Raw genomic sequence first — 16,952 nt, 5'->3', positions numbered from 1 at the left:
GCACCGTTATCCGCTCGGACAAAATAGGGAAAAGAAACCCGGGTGGTGGTGGTGGTGGAGGGAAGGGATGGTGGATCCAACCAGAGATAAAGAGTCCCTTCTTCTCCTACCTGGGCTTTTGGCTGTGTCCAGTTGGCAAAAGGGGGCAGGATGGGCAAAGGACTGGCAGGATTGGTGCCCCCCTTACTAACACATCACACCCCTCCCTCCTTCTGCTGTATCTCTCCCTTTCTCCCCTCCCCAACATGAGAGGGAGGAATAGATGCCCAGATGCAATCTCCGCCCCTCTTTTTCCCTCGCTCCCCCCACAAGCCCACCCCTCTTACTTGCTCACTTGGCAGCTTTGTCTGGAAAGACGCCCCTTCCCTTCCCCCGGTAGGAGTCAAATGGTTTCATGGACCCCGTTTCTCCAATACAAACAAGGGAGGGGTGTGTGATTTGGATTTCATGGAGAATCAGCTGATCTGGAGGGGAAAGGCATTAGCAGAGACTATGTTGGTACTGAAAGCATCCCACATATTCTACACTCCCCTAGAATGGAAGAAAACTTCACATGAGGAAGCCACAAGTGCAAGGAGCACCAATCGACTGAGGAGTGAGGCATTGCCACTATTCCTCTGGGACTGCTCGGAGGCTCAAACATGTGCAGGATAAAAATGACGCAAAAGGGCTTGAAGGGTGCTACCCCTGGGATATACAGAAGGGAACTCCTGGCTGAACAAAGGAGGGAAGGAAATTATTTGTACCAATAGACAGTCTCACAAAGCTCTGGAAGCTAATGTTGGAGAACGGTGCATTACAGCTGCTTTGGGGGAATCCTAGCTCCTTAGCCTTCCCTCCTCCCTCTGTGGGAGAAAATTATATAAAAATCTCTCATTTCCAGTTTCTCATCAATTATTCATAACCCGTCCGGGCTGCTGCGCGAGGGAGGGGGGAACAGAGCACACAGATTAACCCTCCTCACACCATGGCACAGCTCTGGTTACCAAAGTGCAGGCACGCACTCCCCCCGCCATATCTCACCACTACCACTCAGATGGCAATACCACTAAGGTGCCATTTGCTCCTTCTCCTCTAAAGGGGACTTAAATGTAGTAACAAGGGGTGTAGGGGCTATTCTCTTGAGTAAACAGTGGAAATAAGGCAGTGTATTGAGAAACCCACTTAAGAGCTGAGATTTGTGACCTAGCATGAGTTCTACCAGCCATTTTATATAGGCATCAGGAGATCTGGATAGTGAGGTGGAAAGGGCAAGAGGCTGCAAAGCACAATTGTTTTCTTTTACACTCTTAAGTGACACAAAACAGTCAGACAATAAAGACACACACATATGGATCTTTTTTCCTTCAATGTTTTTACTAAAATTGTTTGCTTTTGAGACACATATCCAGAAAGGGTGTACAGAAGAGGGAAGAAATGGGGCTAAGGGGGAGGAACAAGGCAAGAGGATAGATGGACATCTTCATTACATTTGTGTTAACAAAAACAAAAAACACAAAGGGGGTTATTTTAAATGTCAGGGGATTTTTTAATATATATAATACAAAAAAGCGAGAGACTCTAACCCCGAACCATGGGGGGTTGCATGCAACAAGGAAGGGGTTCAGCAGGTGGGGTATCAATGCTTGGTGTCAAGGGCTGATGCGCTTGGAACACGAATCACAAGAGAAGCTGAGGGAATGGAGCATTAAAACAGACACCACAGAAGAATGAGGTGCTGGGGGAAGAAGGGAAATTCAGAACAGCTCCTCAGCAGGGGAATGGAGGGTACTCCACAGTGAAATCATGGAGAAATAGCATCTCCTCCTCTACATCCCACTGCAGCCCTCCCGGCTACCCCAGGGTCAAGCTCCAGGTGGCTCTGATGCCCAAGTCCTGATTTGCACCCCTCTTTTAACTTGCCTGTGGGTTCCACAAACTCTGTCCATCCCTTAATCAAACTCCTATTATTCCAAACTCAGGGTTCCCTCAAGCTGTAATGTCATCCCATAATTCTGTTCCACTGCTATCCCAGCCTTTAGCCCTCCTCTTTCTCTTCCTGAGTGAACTTGAGAAATCTTTCTGACAATATTCTTTTTGTGTAGCTGATTTGGGACAAGGGGGCACAGCTGGAATTAGCAAGAGATTTACATTGATGGAGACTGTAGCTAGGTATTGGAGGGGAGCATGGACTTCTGGGACTGCTGGAGGGACTAGGAGTTAAGGATTCTTGAGCAGGGGAGTCAATAAAACGAGGGTGCTTTCTGAATGCACACAAAGCCCTTCCATAGTTCTCTGAACAAGAGCTGTGCCTTGGCTGGGCAGGTGCTTCCCTGGCCCCACTATTTCACGAGCATAGGTGGGGGAGAGAATGAATGAAACCACCATTAAATTAGAAACCCATATATGGCCACTGTGTATCCATCTGGGCTTGGAGGCTCCAGCTGCCAATGAGGGAAAGGGATAGGACTGGGAAGGTGGGCTTCTGCCTCCCCACTCCCAGAAATCACCAGGGCTGTGTGGGGAGGGCTTGGCTCACAACCGAAGCTCCCTCCATGGGCAGCACCGTGACGGCAGCGGGAGGTGGGGCCGAGACGGCTGCTGCGAGGGGGCAGACCTCACCCGTACCTGTGAAAAAAAGAAATGCAGAAAGTCAAAGCAGTTTGTCACGCTTGTTATGTTTTTTTTTAAATCTATAAACACAAAATTGGAGCTGCCACCCTCCATTGCCTTAAACTAGAATGCTGCGGTACAGACATAGTTGATTTTATGTGGTAAAGACAAGATGGATGCAGCTGCCCCTTTCTCCAAAGTACCAGATTTAGCCACATCCTGGAGGAAATCTCTCTTCTCTCAAAAGCTGAAAAACATTATCTTTCTAGGTTTGACATTTACTGCTTACACACCGCAAAACTTAAGTTATGAAAAAGGGAACAGTAAAACTACTGTCACTTTGCATAATAAAATGTATTTTCTCAGGCAAGCTCCCACAAGGAAAACGCTATAATGCCATAGTTCTCCAGGATGGGTGATGCAGCCTGAAACAAAATGCATTTGCAGCAATGAATAGATCAAAGTATTTTTCCTTCAATCTCAGAGAAATTAGTGTACAAAACCCTATGATCAGTGATATTTCAAAACTAACAGTAATACATGGTGTTTTGTAGTAGCCATGATATAAATGGTAAAAAAGAGCCCAGAGATGTCTATTGATTCTGTTCCTAACATTAAGACATGACATTTGGATAAATACATTCACAGGAATGTATGTCTTTGGATTTTTTCTTAATGAACACTTAAAGCCTAGCTCTGTCCATAGCAAGATAAATGTGCAGATCCTCAAGTAAGATATGAAACCAAAATGGACACTGCAGCATGTAGGCACATGAATGTTGGCAACGGGATTCTAATTTAGGATGCAGCCGCCCCAGGGGAGCTGGGGTTCCTCCTTCTCCCACTGATAATATAAGGATACCTCGAAACCCTATGGGGCATATGGGCACCCCTCCCCATTCCCCAGGACAGAAGGAAGTGGCTCTTGCCTGGTGGCCCGGCCAGCGTTTCACCGCAGCGGTTGGCCCTCAGTGGCCGCGGCCCCTTCTCCTGCGTGCGTCTGCAGATGCCCGTTGAGCTGAGCTGGGGTCTTGCAGTGCACGCCACACAGCTTGCAAAGGAAACGCTCCAGCCGCGGGGCGGCCAGTCCGTGGTCCTTGACCGCGTGGACCCTGAGGTAGGCCGCTGTGGTGAACCCTACGGGAGGGGGAGAAGGACAAAAACCAGCCAGGTCAGTGTCCGGCCTAGTGAAAGCGTTCCCCAGTGTCCTCCAATGCTTGGTTGTGTTTCACCCTAGAGGCGGCTGCGTCTTGATATCTAGTGAAGGATCAACTGCATCAAGCCTTTTACCTAAGAGGCAGCTTCTCCACCCTAGAGATGGCTGAATCCTGACACCAGACTATCTCATAAAAACAGCAGACCCCACCCTAGGGGCAGCTGCATCTGGGCATCAAGAAAATCAACTTGAGGGAGAAAAAGACAGAACTACACATTCTGAGACCAAAAGTAATAGAATAAGAGAAATTCTACAATGCACTCTCCCAGATTCCCCCCCCCATCCACACAGCAGATCTATGCTATGTTATCTATATGCTCTGCAATGCATAATTCACTATGAACTACTTGAATCCATAATGGAGTTCTAGGAAATGATTAACAGTAAAGTGTTGCCTTATGTTTCCAAAAATCCAGATACCTAAAATATGTTACTAATGCTATTACTAAGCTATGGGTAAAGCATAAAGGATTAGGCACATTATCCACATAGATAATACAAGAGTTAGCACAGAAAAAAGCACAGCTAAAATAAAATACAAATCTGTTGCGTCTTTCAGCTTTTTCTAGTAAACTTGTGTACTTCCAAAGAGTTTTAATTAATATTTTAAGGATATTTTCTCTTTTGTCAAAATTAGGTTAGACACTAGGCATGTCAGATGGATAAAGTTGGAGTGACCAGATGCACATTTGTTTTTTTTAAACAGATACACTCTTTCAGTAATTTTTAAAATTATGTCAAGTACCTAGTCAATGGAGTACACCAATGGTGAGAATTCTAGTGAAGTCTGGTAGAATATCACATAATTTCTAGTTTGCAGTTGAACAACTGGAGATCATCCAGTTGGAATGAACAAGACTTACACTTTCGTAGGAGGTATTTCTACATGGGAAATGTTTAACTGCTCACACGGTGGGCCACTGCATGGACAGTTTCAAGTGTGCACTAAATATCTAAAGGGAAGAGTATAAAATCCAACGATAGCAAATAATGCCATCTTTCAGACTGTGCAAAACGGAACTGGACATGTAAACAGGAAAATGAACATCAGAGACCCACTCTGTTGTAAAACAATGTATTTAATGTAGCCATGAGAGAAATGGGCAGCTACATATTAAAGAACATAAATACTATTTGTGAAAACTTGTGAAAACAAATACCTATGGAAAATTAGCCATATTTGATCAAACCAGTAAGCAAAATAATGAACAAGAGAGTGGTATGGGTGGGAACCAAAGTTAATCCAGGTTCGCCAAATTTATTCATCAAACATGGCTCTTTTTACACTGAGAAACTATGGGCAGAAAACGTTATTAGTGGTAGCAAGTAAGGCTGCAGATATCAAATGAAGATGCAATCCAGTGCAAAATGTCCCCTGAAGCAAGCTCCAGTGCAACATATTAGTACTTACGTCTAAGTATACCTGAATAGTATGGTACCGTGAGCTTTCTAATGCTCCTTAAGCAAGGTTAACAGCTTCATTTTCCCCAACTCATTCTCAGATATTCTTTCACACAGCCCTGCCCATTTACCTTTGTTGCACAGTTCGCAGACATGATTAGGCCCTTGGCTGTGTACTTTCATGTGGTCCGTAATGTAGGCAGCACTCAGCATCTTTCCACAGACATGACATGGCACCTTCTCCTCATGACGGACCGTGTGAGCCCGAAGCCGATCCTTCGTAGCGAAGGCTGCTTCACAAGTCTGCAAGAACAGGGGCAAAGGAATCAAAGTGGGAAAAAAAATTGGCCAAAAATTCTGCAAAATTCCACTACAAATAAGTACAAGTGCAGAAGTTTCAAAACTTTCTGGGTGTGCAACTGAGTGCACAACTTTGATATATCAAGTGTGGAACATCTGCACACAGCAATTAAACAATTTCCTGTTTTATATTATGTCACTGAACAGGATTCTGGCCTTTGTTTCCTATGGCCTACTTTCCAAAGTAACCAAAGACTAGAGGATTACAGTTAGCACTAAGTTCCCTTTAAGTAAATGGTACTAGAAATTTACTCCCACTTGCACCAGGAAGCCAGCAGAATTCTTAACAGTAACACTATGAGGTGGGAGGAGGTATGAATCAAAGCAGCTGAACTCTCCATGTGGAAAGGTACCTCACATTTGAAGGGCCTCTCTGTTGAGTGGACTTGCCGCACATGGCTATTCAAATGGTCCGGCCTGTGGTTGGAAGGAAAGATGCAAGTAAGGTAGGTGCCCTTTAATCCCCAACTTTAAAGCCCCATATCTTTCTCAGTATCATTATATTCCCCTTCTAAACGGGAGGCTTAATAGATAGGTCTTATTCCTGTATCAATATTCTTTTGTAGAGCTGACATGTTTTAAAAATGCATTAACTACATTGCAATTTATCACCTACAGCTAACATTGCAACTTTTTGTTATTATTTTCCCCCTTCGTGGCAAGCCTCCTATAACAGTTGCAAGAAATACAGACATCCCTATTCTTGGAAAGCTGTACTCTTAAAATACAGTATCTATATTGTTATACATTTTTCTTACAAGCCCTATAATCTGAAATTCCAAATAGGAACATGGCAATCTGAAATGTTCTCTAATACTTGAGTTGATGATGGTAGGGAGCCTACACATCTGCAATAGTTCCTACTGGATGGCTGATTAATTAGCCACAGAACAGTTGCAGGTGGGTACTAAGTGATAAAAGCCTAAATGGGAAAACAGGTTGGAAGCTACGAGTTGATTTATGGCATTTGCAAATCAGGAAGCAAGGTGAAGTCAAAATCAATACACTTAAAATGTAAAGAATTTGTAATCCTTTGTGAAGATTAATGATATGCTTAAAAATGGGAGTGACTGAATTTTTATTCTACTGAACTAGCTTACCTAGCAATAATTTCCAAGAGTGTTTATCTTGTTTTAGTACATACTGCTAGTCATCCCAGTACTGAGAAGAAATTCTGTCTAATGTGCCTCCATTCTGTTTTGTGTGTTTAAAAATATCCAATGAAAAAGTCCACATTTATTCAGGTTGTTTCAATTTTTTGACTTCATTATTGTTGTAAGCCAGATGCTAGAGATCACAACCATTGTCGTTTGTATATCTGTGATCAGGCGGAAAATTATCTCTTGCGTTTTTTTAACCCACAGCCCAGGGCCACCAATGGTTTTATTGATTGATTTATACAAGGGACTATGGGAGATCAGAAATTATGAGCACACAAGTGCTTTATCTAAGAGTTCACAGGAAACTCTAAATTCCATAGGGCAAATAAATTAAGGAATTTGTTTGTTTAGCACTTCATTTACATTCAAAACCTATGGACAAGACTATGCTTTGTGTTCCATGCAACTACACATTTACACAAAAATCTAAGTCTGGTATAAACATTGAAAAAGTCAAGCGTATACTCTTCCTCATTAAAGAGAAAAGACAGGCTTAACTACAAGGTCCTAGTAAAAACTCAAGGGAGAGAAAAGTAATCTCGAACACTTTAATGAAGATGGAGTACTACAGTACTGCTGTTCTAGATTTCCCTCTCCTTTTTCTGTCATGCATCTTTTATTCTTGACTACAAATCCCATCATCCTTCAAAAACTAAAGCATGAAAGCCAATCACAGAAATATTTTATGTTATTTTACGTTGGGTAAAAAAGAAACTTTCCAGTTGTGGGTTTGACCTGTTGCCTTTTTAGACTGTTTCTATCAGATGAAGCCACCATTTAAAATAAAGAATGCTTTTAGTCTTTAAGGGCACAGTTAGTCATCCTTCAGTCTCGAAAGACTACGGTAACATGCTCTGTATGGAGGACTTGGAACAGGGCACAGGACTGTTTGAAAATCAAAAAAGGGAAAAGTATGAATTCCAGTTAGTGATGGGTACAATATTTTTTAAATCTCTAAATGAACCTATCTCTTGTTATTGCCACTACAATATTTGGGGGGGGGGGAATCAAAATTATTTGAAACCATATCAAATATATAAAGATGTTGATATTGGATTTGAATAATTCTAAAACATATACCCATTCCTTTTTGCACATGCCCACAGGATGAAACTATGGCTTTAACTTTGTGCTCCTACCTGATTCATGTGATTTCTTCCTTATCTAACTACATTCTAAGCTATGAAGTTTTAATACTGTACTTTAATGCTGACGATACTGTAGATTCTTGATAGTTGTTATGCAGTTCGGTCACTTCTGTCCTGGCAGAGTAATATCTTGGAGTGGAAAATATTTTGTAATAATTGAAACTTTCAGATACCAACATATGGACATATATTTATAGGCTGGGTTGCCAGCACTGTATTGCCATGCTATTAATCTGTTTAGTTTTGAAAGTGTGGTATTTCTCCCCACCCTGCCAACCAGCTGGCCGTGGTGTCTGTTGCTTGATCCAAGAATTTACTAAAATGTGTAGAAATTGCATGAGGTCTTGTACTTTCTCAGATTATACCAAACTGTAGGTGAGGGATTCCATGCCTGTGTGCCACTCTATGTTAAACAAAAATAGCTGTATATAAAAATTAGCACATCAAGACAGCTTTTAAGCTTGCTCTTCCTTTTGACATGCTAGATGTCCATATGTAGTCTTTGTTGTATGCAAAACATTAAAGCTTGCTGAGCCTCACTTGTTATATCACTACCTTATACTTGTTAAGATATTTAAATCTGCTGGATTAGTAAAATTAAAATGTGGTATGTCTTCAAAATACTGTAGAGTTGCATTTAAATTGTCTTGTTGCATTCTCAGTACTTTCTAAAATTCATCTGTGACACATGGTTCTTAGGGTCTAAGACTGTCACTTAAGGTCTGCCAATGTATCTCAGTTCTAGCAAGGAATCTTGTCAACAGGTGCTGCTTACTGTAGTCAAGAAACTGCCTGATGGATTCTTCCGTATTATGGTCCATAAAGACTAGTGGCAGGTATGAGGAAGCTATCTAGTTTGGGTTGTATGTTACCAATTTAAAATTAGTGGAATGCACCTTAGAAAATTTGGCTTTACTTGTTCAGTCTCTCTCTCTCTCTCTCTCTCTCTCTCACACACACACACACACACACTTGCTTGATCAGCTGTAGAACTCCAAGGAGGAAGCTTCTGATATCAAAGAAAATAGCGAGGATGGTAGGACAGATTTCCTACATGCTTCTCTGTTCTTGAGATCTTCTATAGAAGCAAAGTCTGCTATTTCTTTAAAAATTCCGAATGTGACCAAATTAGTCACACAACAGAGCCAGGGGCACTATCTGTAAAACAGGCAAGTTAGAAAGGCAGTGGTGCTCTGCGATGGCCTGCAGACATCTCTAAACCTATTTCTATTCTAACCGTTTTTCTAACTTAGAATGGTTAGCTTTGTCTACTATAGTTATTGGTATGAAGGAAAAAGTAACCTATCCTTATGTCAATCTCCTTGTGTGAGCCATGAATCCACTCCCATTTAAACTGTCTCTTCCCTATACCCTTGACATCATCGTACCGGGAGAAACTCTTCCCGCAGTGGCTGCAGATGTACGGCTTGTGCACAGCACCATCATGCGAACGGACGTGATAGCTCATGCGGTCCTTCCGCTTGAACCGCTGCTGGCAGACAGGACACTGGTAGGGCTTCTCATCCGAATGTGACAACTTATGCCGATTAAGGTGGTAGACGTCCCGGAAAGCTTTACCACACATCTCACAAGCATGATTCTTCCGGATGCGTTTGCCTGATGCTGTAGTGGTTACCAACCCTGCTCCTGACCCTGCTGTATTTCCTGAACCCTCGGCAGGAGCAGGTGTTGTAGGAGCCGTACCACCGATGGCAGAAACACTAAGCAAGCTGAGGGGAACCATGGTTGGCATCTTCATGGTTGTGGGCCCAGCACGAGAAGCTTTGGCCCCTGTGTGAATGGCTTCATGGCGTCGCAGGTTGTAGCCATTTTTGAATTCTTTTGCACACAAGGAGCAGATGTATGGACCTTTACTCTTCGGCTTCTTCTGGGCCTCACCTGCCTGTGGTGTAGCAGCAGCTGCCTGAGGAGTTGGGGCTTGGGTGGTCTGAGAAGGTGGTGCTACCTGGCCACCACCAGCCTCAGAGGCAGAAGGTTGCTGCTGTTTCAAGGCAGCGGTGTCTACTGTGGAAGCAGCTGATGCAGAACCAGTGGCAGCAGCAACTACAGCAGCAGCAGCAGCTGTTTCCTGGGCTGCAGCCAAGACAGGCAAGAGGTCCACCTGGAGGGACTCAGCAGGGGTAGCTGTCTGTTGGGGAGGAGCTGTGGTAGCAGCAGTCTAAAGAGAAAAGAGATCATAGAATTGAGTAAGAGTGTGATGAACCACCAATCTGGAAAGTCTGCAGTGCTCTAGTAACACGGGGAAGGGGAAAGAATGATAAATTAATGCTACAAAAGCAACCATCATTTATTTATTTAAGTTTGAAATCATCTCCGGTGAAAAAAGTCCGAGAATAAGATTAATCATTATGCAGTGTATTGCTGAATAGGATTCAAGCAAAGAATTTCAGTGTACTATCTAAGTGTGCCTGTGTGGAGTATCTAATCCCAAAACAAGCCTCTTTTTAAAAATTCCACACTGCTTATGACTATGGTGGTTGTTTCTATATCGGATAATGAGAGATCTATGTACATGTACTGGGGGGTACATTTTACAACTGATGACCTAGGGTGTATGAAAAAGAAATGCTGCACATATGCAATCCCATAAAAGAATAGCTGTCTTTTCCCCTATGACAATGCTGATAAGGAAGTGGTTACAAAGCCAACAGTGTGCTGCACCACCATGTGCTGAGGACCACTACATCCCTGATTTCCAGAGAATGTGTCTGAACCATTCTTCCTACAAGATCTGCCCTGATCAATTACAACTTGTGTTCATGGGAGAAATTACTGAAGAGATTCTCTCCCCTTCACTGAAATCTCATTTGAGCAGCAGTGGGCAACTTGTATCTGCAACTCCCATTATTTCTAAACACTGGCTAATGTGGACTAGGGCTGATGCAGCAACATCTGGAGGGTCACATTGCTCACTCCAAACTAGACAGAACAAGCCATAACTTGAAATTCAGCCTTCCCTTTGGAATTGTTGTGCCAATGACTGACTTCATTATAGGGCAGTGATGGCGAACCTTTTTGAGCCCGAGTGCCCAAACTGCAACACAAAATCAACTTGTTTATTTCAAAGTGCCAATACTGCAATTAAAACCCAAACGCTGAGGTTTTAGTTTAGAAAAAAACAACTGCTCCTGCTCTGCAAGGGTTAAATGCTTTTTTCCCCCTATGGGCGGTATTAACAAAGAAATACTTCCTGGTCCGCCAATCCCCCATTGGGCTAGACCAATAATGGTTGCCATTGCACCCCTCCGCTGGACCACTGCACCAGCAGAGGGGAGTGCCAAAATCTGGGATCAGAGGATGGGTAAGTAATTCTTTATGGGAACTTATAGATCGTGTGCCCACCGGGAGAGCTCTGTGTGTCAGCTGTGGCACACATGCCATAGGTTCACCATCACTGTTATAGGGGATGCATATATCAGAGAAAGTCATCATGTGCCTAAAGGGAAAAAAATGGCAGAATTGCTGACATGTTACAGTGCTCCATGTTTGTACATAGGTGGATGGGCAGGTGTGGACCAAGTATACATTACCATGCAGTGGAGGTGAAGATAAAGGAGAACTACTGGCTAGAAACATATACTGTACCAGCTCCACTAACTGTTAGATCTTTGTGTGGATTCAAGATAAAAGCTACGCATTCTGAGCTGGAGAGCACTATTTCTTTAAGAGTCCATAATCTACAAAGGTGCCATGGTACTGCAAAGTGAAAATTTTGTTATCACTTACAAAGCCTCACAAAATTTGACCCACTGCTTCCAAAACATTTTTTCTATTCATTATCAAAAAGCAATACATATCACATTATTTATCTACCAGTTCACACACAACTCTGTGTTGTTTTCTTTAAAACACTTCTGCCCTCTTAGATGCATTCCTCTGTAATCTTTTAAAATCAAATAAGCACTTTTTGTCAGAGTTTGGCAATTTCACTTACCCTCTCACCTACCAAGAAGTCACTCATGCATGCCCATGGTTTCCTCCAAAGGCTGGAGTGACAGTAAAAGAGGGATACACTTTTCTCAGTCCCAGATTTGGCCCAATTATTGTAAATGTTTCTCATATGTTTTTGCAAGATGTACACAGAGGATCAAAATAACTCCCCCAACCTACAAAGCCCAGGAACATGGGAAGTTGAGCAAGAAAATACAGATGCCTTGGTTTCTCCTTCCTGGAAATAAATATGCAGTAGCAGCACAATACTGTTTTACTGCTCATGGAACAATTTTGAGAAGTAGTATGTAGAAATATTTTTCCAGTGGCTATCCCGTATGATGATGCAGATTCTTTTTGTCAGTCAAAAGCCAAATCAGGGGATAGGGATACATCCTGTGCTGAATGGGGTTACAATCCCTCTGAAAACACAGGCACGCAGCTTGGCGATGCTCCTGGATTCATCTCTGAACCTGGATGCCCAGGTTTCAGCAGTGACTTGGAGTGCCTTGGCAGAATTAAAATTAATGCACCACCTGCACCCATTCTTGGAGATGTCTAGCCATGGTGACACATGCCTTTAGTTACATCCCAGCTGGATTACTGTAACACTCTCCACATGGGAATGCCTAAGAAAAGTGTCCGGAAACCTTAGCAGGTCCAAAACGCAGCAGCCAGATTGCTGACTTGGGCTGGTTACAGGAATGACATAATTCCTCTGTTACACCAGCTCCACTGGCTGCTGATCCATTTCCAGGCTGAATTCAAGGTGTTAGTCCTAACCCAGAAAGCCCTAAATGGCTTCAGTTCACTCTATCTCAAGGACTGCTTCTCCCTTTAAGAGCCTCCGCAAGTGTTAAGTTCATCAGAAGAGGCCTTTGCCTTGTCTGCCATCTCCACAAGTGCATTTTGGTGAGGACACAAGAGGGGGCCTTCTCTGTTGTTGCTAGCAGACTTTTGAACTCCTTCCCATAGGGGGCCAGGATGGCTTCATCTTTTTGCTATCTTTCTACAAGCATGCAAAGATGTTTCTCTTCAGGCAAGCCTGAACAGCCTAAGTTGTTTTTTAAAATGTATCATTTTACCTTATTGCTTTGAATGTGTTTTGGTGGTGTTTATGTTTTTTTGAACAGTATTTGATCCTTTTTAGTATTTGTATACTCACTGTTCTTAGTTTTAATATTGTCTTTTAATAATACAAGCTGCTCTGAGTCCTTTGAAGGAGAAAGGTGAGGTAAAATAAATAAATAAATCATCCATCCTCCTCTGGTAGGTTCAGTGTCCAAACCTTGATATTTCCAAACACAAAGAAGCCTGACTTTTTAAAGTACAGAATTAACCTGCCAAGGCTTACATTAGGATGCAACTGTATGCCTACTAGTATTCAACATGAATGGACTACTTAGAAATATGTGGAAGATCTTCCTGCACAACAGTGAACATATGCCTTTAAAATTTTTATTTTCTTGTAAACTGTTAACTTCCCAAGTTCCAAGTATAGGAGTGTGCTAAGAAAAAATAAACTAATAAATCTAATTTCAGGCAACTGCCTTTAGGACACAAGTAAAACTTTTACTTTGTTAAAAAAAAGAATATACCTACAGGATAGCAGATCAACTTTCAAAACTTGATAAATGAGACTTGGGAGGGAGGAGGCCTCTTGAAACAAAGTTGTTGTTATATAGTCAAGTCATTTTGACTTAAAACAATTTACGAATTAAAGTCCTCCAACAGGTCCTATCAGTAACTGTGTTCCTCAGATCTTACATATAAAATGGCATGGACTTCTTTATTGAGTCAATATATCACATATTATATTCTTCTTTTCCTATTACCTTCAACTCTGAGATCACTACTGAGAAGCCCCAATCCCACCTTTATAACAATGGATAACTGACTTCAAATTAATTATGAGGATGGCTAAACTACTATAAAGCATCTTGATAACACCTGCAGAAATTAATGTTTAAACATTTGAGTAGTGGCCAACCCCTTTGAAGCAGTTAATTAACAATAATTTGGTCTCCCACAAGGAGAGGCAGCTTCCTCACTAACTGGTTATTTTCAAAGAGGTCCACTGCTCTTGATTTTTTCCAGACAAATCTCACCTGGAAGGGGCTTTGACTGCAGCCCTGAGCAGCAAAAAACCTGGACTGGATTTCACTCCCAACCTGCAGAGGGTTCTGAGTATGACTCTGCTAAAGAGACAAAAAGAAGTTAAATCAAGGAACTATGTAGGAAAAGAAACCTTCCCCTCCCCCATCTCTTAAGGTAAATAGAAAATCTATTGCCATCTGTAAAGTTTTACACTTAACAGAAAATAAGAATATGGGTAGCAACAGTAGGAAGTCAAAAGGTTTTAATACTCTACAGGGAGTTTAAGAAACTCATTTAAACATAGTGAAAAGGGGCTTAATATTGGAGATACAATATGCTCGTTATGGCAACATGAATTTGAGCAGTATAGCAGAGCGGGAGAGTAGCAGCATGACCTTGACTTTCAGCAATTGCACATTTGGTGAAATTGCAAGAACAGCACATGTGAATGGCAAGGGGGGAAAAGAAATATGGCATGTCAGAGTAAGAAGAAAATGCATTTGTAGAAGAATGCTAGTGTTATGGAAGACAGAAGGAACAAGAAGCAACTTGGATGAAACTAAGGAAGACATATGAGAAAGTAAAATTTAATTCTGGTGGGGGAGAAGAAGGTAAGGAAATAGGTAATGAATTCCAAGTAGCAGCAGATATGGGCAAACACCATGAAAGGTGTGTGGCCAGGATATGCTGAATGGAAAAGGAATGGAGCTATGATGACAGAAATTATTTTGGGGATAATGGGAACTATGTAGGAGTGTAAAGCAATACGCAATCTAGGAAAGCAGTGTCTGGGACTTCACAATTTATGTATACTAGGACAGAATGGCCACCTAAGGAGTGATTCAAACAGCAAGTGGCTGCATGTCTGAAAAATGGGAAGGCCTAGGTCATGCATTGCTATGAGGAAACCCTGGGCAGGAGGAAGCACTAGGAAAAGGGTGACTGATTACAGGAGGAAATGCTGGAGGTGCAGTCTTGCAGAGAAGACTTGAATGAAGTCACAAAGTTATTTCTTGGATAGACTCTCAGAAAGAAAGAGCAAAGGGGTATGGGCTTTAAAAAGTAAATGGCAGGAGATGTTTGGAATGGAGGAAGGGCAGTGAACTGATGGAAAATACAAAGCAACTGAGAAGTAAGATAAGCAAGATGTGGAGTGGGCCCTATAAAGTTCTAGGCAGCAACAAGCCATCCCCACCCATCCACAGAAAAGGTAGGAACACAAATAAGAGATATGTTACTGGATTGTTAGCTGGTTCTACAACTTATGTTTGTACCATAATTAGTTCAAGTGAATGGGATTTTCCTACCACAAAAGCCCACCTACCCAAGTGTCCACACACAAGATAGCCAGAAAACAGGTGGACAATTTACAGTACACCAGTTGGCACTGGAAGATATTACTGTATGTAGCTAACCCCAATTAATATGCAAGTATACTTAGAGATGAGGAAGCCCTGGGGGCCAGAAAACAAGAAACAGATTCAGCACATTCGGCCAAGTCTTAAGTGGTGGTGGGCTGGAACCCCCAAGGCGCCGATTTGAGGAGGGAAACCAATATGGCAGGGGGCATTTTACTGGGTGATGGTGGGGCATTATGGCATGTGGAGATTATGAACGCGTGGGGAAGAACAGACATGTGCAGGGTGACGGAGGTGGAGTGTGAGCGTCTGGGGGGGCCATTTTTTTTTTGCAGGGAAAGGATCACTGGGAGTGGGACCGAGAAGGCACTGAGGTAGCAACTGGCAGGGAAAAAGGTGGGGGAGAAGCGCGAGGGGCTGGGCAGAGCGAACGCGAGAGGGAGGTGACCGTTGATGGTGGGGGGGGAAGAGAAGAGAAAGCGCGAGGCGCAGGGAGGGGCTGGGCACAGCGAGCGTAAGAAGCGCGGGGGTAGGGGGAGCGCAAGGCAGCGCTGGGCGGAGGGAGGTGACCGTTGGGGCAGCGCAAGGCGGAGGGGGGAGCGCGTGCTGAGTGCGCCCTGCTGGCCCGCGCGCGCAAGGGCCCCCGCCCGCTGGGATTCCCGAGGGGAGGGGCGGGGCAGGGAGGGTGTGAGCGGGGAGCCTAGAGCTCTCGCTTGCGCTCTCTTGTCCTTCCCCGCTCGCGCTCCCCCCCTTTTTTTTTCGCGGAGAAGGGAGGGGGAAGGTGGAGGAAAAAAGGAGGGGGGGTTACCTGGAAGATGAAGCTGCTCCAGTTGCTCGGGTCCATGGCGGCGGCAACGAGCGGGGGAGGGGGGGCTCGGCTCGGCGAGAGGGGGGGTCGGGAAGGGAGGGGGAGCGAGTGGGGAGCAAGCAACAACGTCGCGCGGGCGGGGGGAGTGAGGTGGGAGGGGGAATAGAGCGAGGAGGCAGCGGCGCGAGGAAACCTCGGCGCGCAAGCTGATTGGCCCCTTTCTGCGCGCGCGCGCGCGCGCCCCCACCTCGGCGCCACAGCCTTTCTGGGCGGGAGGGGGGAAAAAGAGGGGGTATGGAGAAGGCGGCAGGTAGTGATTGGGTGGGGCTGCTGTTCTCGTTCCCGGCGTGCGCGGAATCGGAGAAAGGGCTCCGTGTGTCGCGCTTGCCGATTGGGCGACGTGACCAGCGCTGTGACCGTGAAGCTGTTCCTTTTGAACAAGAAAGTTGATTGGCCGGTGCCACAGCGGGCACGCGCGAGTAACGGTTGTCTCCTTCCCCTCCCGTTAGTTTTCTATGGAGACACACTATCTGTTCTCACAAAATGGCCGCCAAGCTTCATCTCAATTCGGCTAAAATAGCTAACTATACCTTCATTCTCACCCATTGCCCCTCACTCACTTGGTATTACTCAGTCTCCCTTTATACCAGGAATTTTCAAAAATATTTGTTAAATTTTACGAGAAGACTTAAGTTTCACAGATTTTCGGCTAAACGTTTTCATATTAATAAGCAGAAAGTTAAATGACCTTGACGTGATCATTCATGATCGAGTTTGTACATCAGTGGAAATTGTAGCTCTCCGTCGTGCTACCAGCGTTTTTAGTGTCTTAAGCAGAAAGCTTGGGCTTTTTACCTTTGT

The 16,952-nt window shown here is 43.8% G+C and overlaps 2 protein-coding genes across 8 annotated transcripts in view; one reads left to right on the top strand and one right to left on the bottom strand.

Annotated features, from left to right (window-relative positions):
- Positions 1-1,491: 1,491 nt before the first annotated feature.
- On the bottom strand, positions 1,492-16,489 carry MAZ (MYC associated zinc finger protein). 4 transcript variants are annotated; one of them, XM_072976811.2, is made up of 7 exons: positions 16,092-16,489; positions 13,937-14,026; positions 9,266-10,056; positions 5,923-5,986; positions 5,341-5,512; positions 3,522-3,729; positions 2,217-2,607 (listed from the first exon to the last, which is right to left on the bottom strand). In XM_072976811.2, the coding sequence occupies exons 1-6, from the start codon at positions 16,125-16,127 to the stop codon at positions 3,542-3,544; spliced, it is 1,341 nt and encodes a 446-aa protein (XP_072832912.2). In that variant the 5' UTR covers positions 16,128-16,489; the 3' UTR covers positions 2,217-2,607; positions 3,522-3,541. The 4 variants fall into 4 exon arrangements, with proteins under 4 accessions (XP_072832914.2, XP_072832915.2, XP_072832912.2 ...); XM_072976812.2 differs by having other exon boundaries at positions 13,937-14,023; positions 16,092-16,262; XM_072976813.2 differs by lacking the exon at positions 3,522-3,729 and having other exon boundaries at positions 1,492-2,607; positions 16,092-16,258.
- Positions 15,590-16,952, top strand: part of MVP (major vault protein) — a 37,363-nt gene continuing 36,000 nt past the window's right edge. For 2 of the 4 annotated variants that reach the window (XM_072976810.2, XM_020798813.3), the window contains exon 1: positions 15,590-15,657. The gene's annotated coding sequence lies outside the window, so the exon portion shown is untranslated. Of the gene's footprint in view, positions 15,680-16,952 lie in introns of all 4 variants that reach the window. The other 2 variants (XM_072976809.2, XM_020798810.3) reach the window with 1 other exon arrangement.

This window comes from Pogona vitticeps, chromosome 6 (genome assembly GCF_051106095.1).
Source record: "Pogona vitticeps strain Pit_001003342236 chromosome 6, PviZW2.1, whole genome shotgun sequence".
In the NCBI taxonomy this organism is placed as follows: domain Eukaryota; kingdom Metazoa; phylum Chordata; class Lepidosauria; order Squamata; family Agamidae; genus Pogona; species Pogona vitticeps.
Note: the sequence above shows the minus strand (reverse complement) of the source record. Positions and strands in the feature narration are given on the sequence as shown.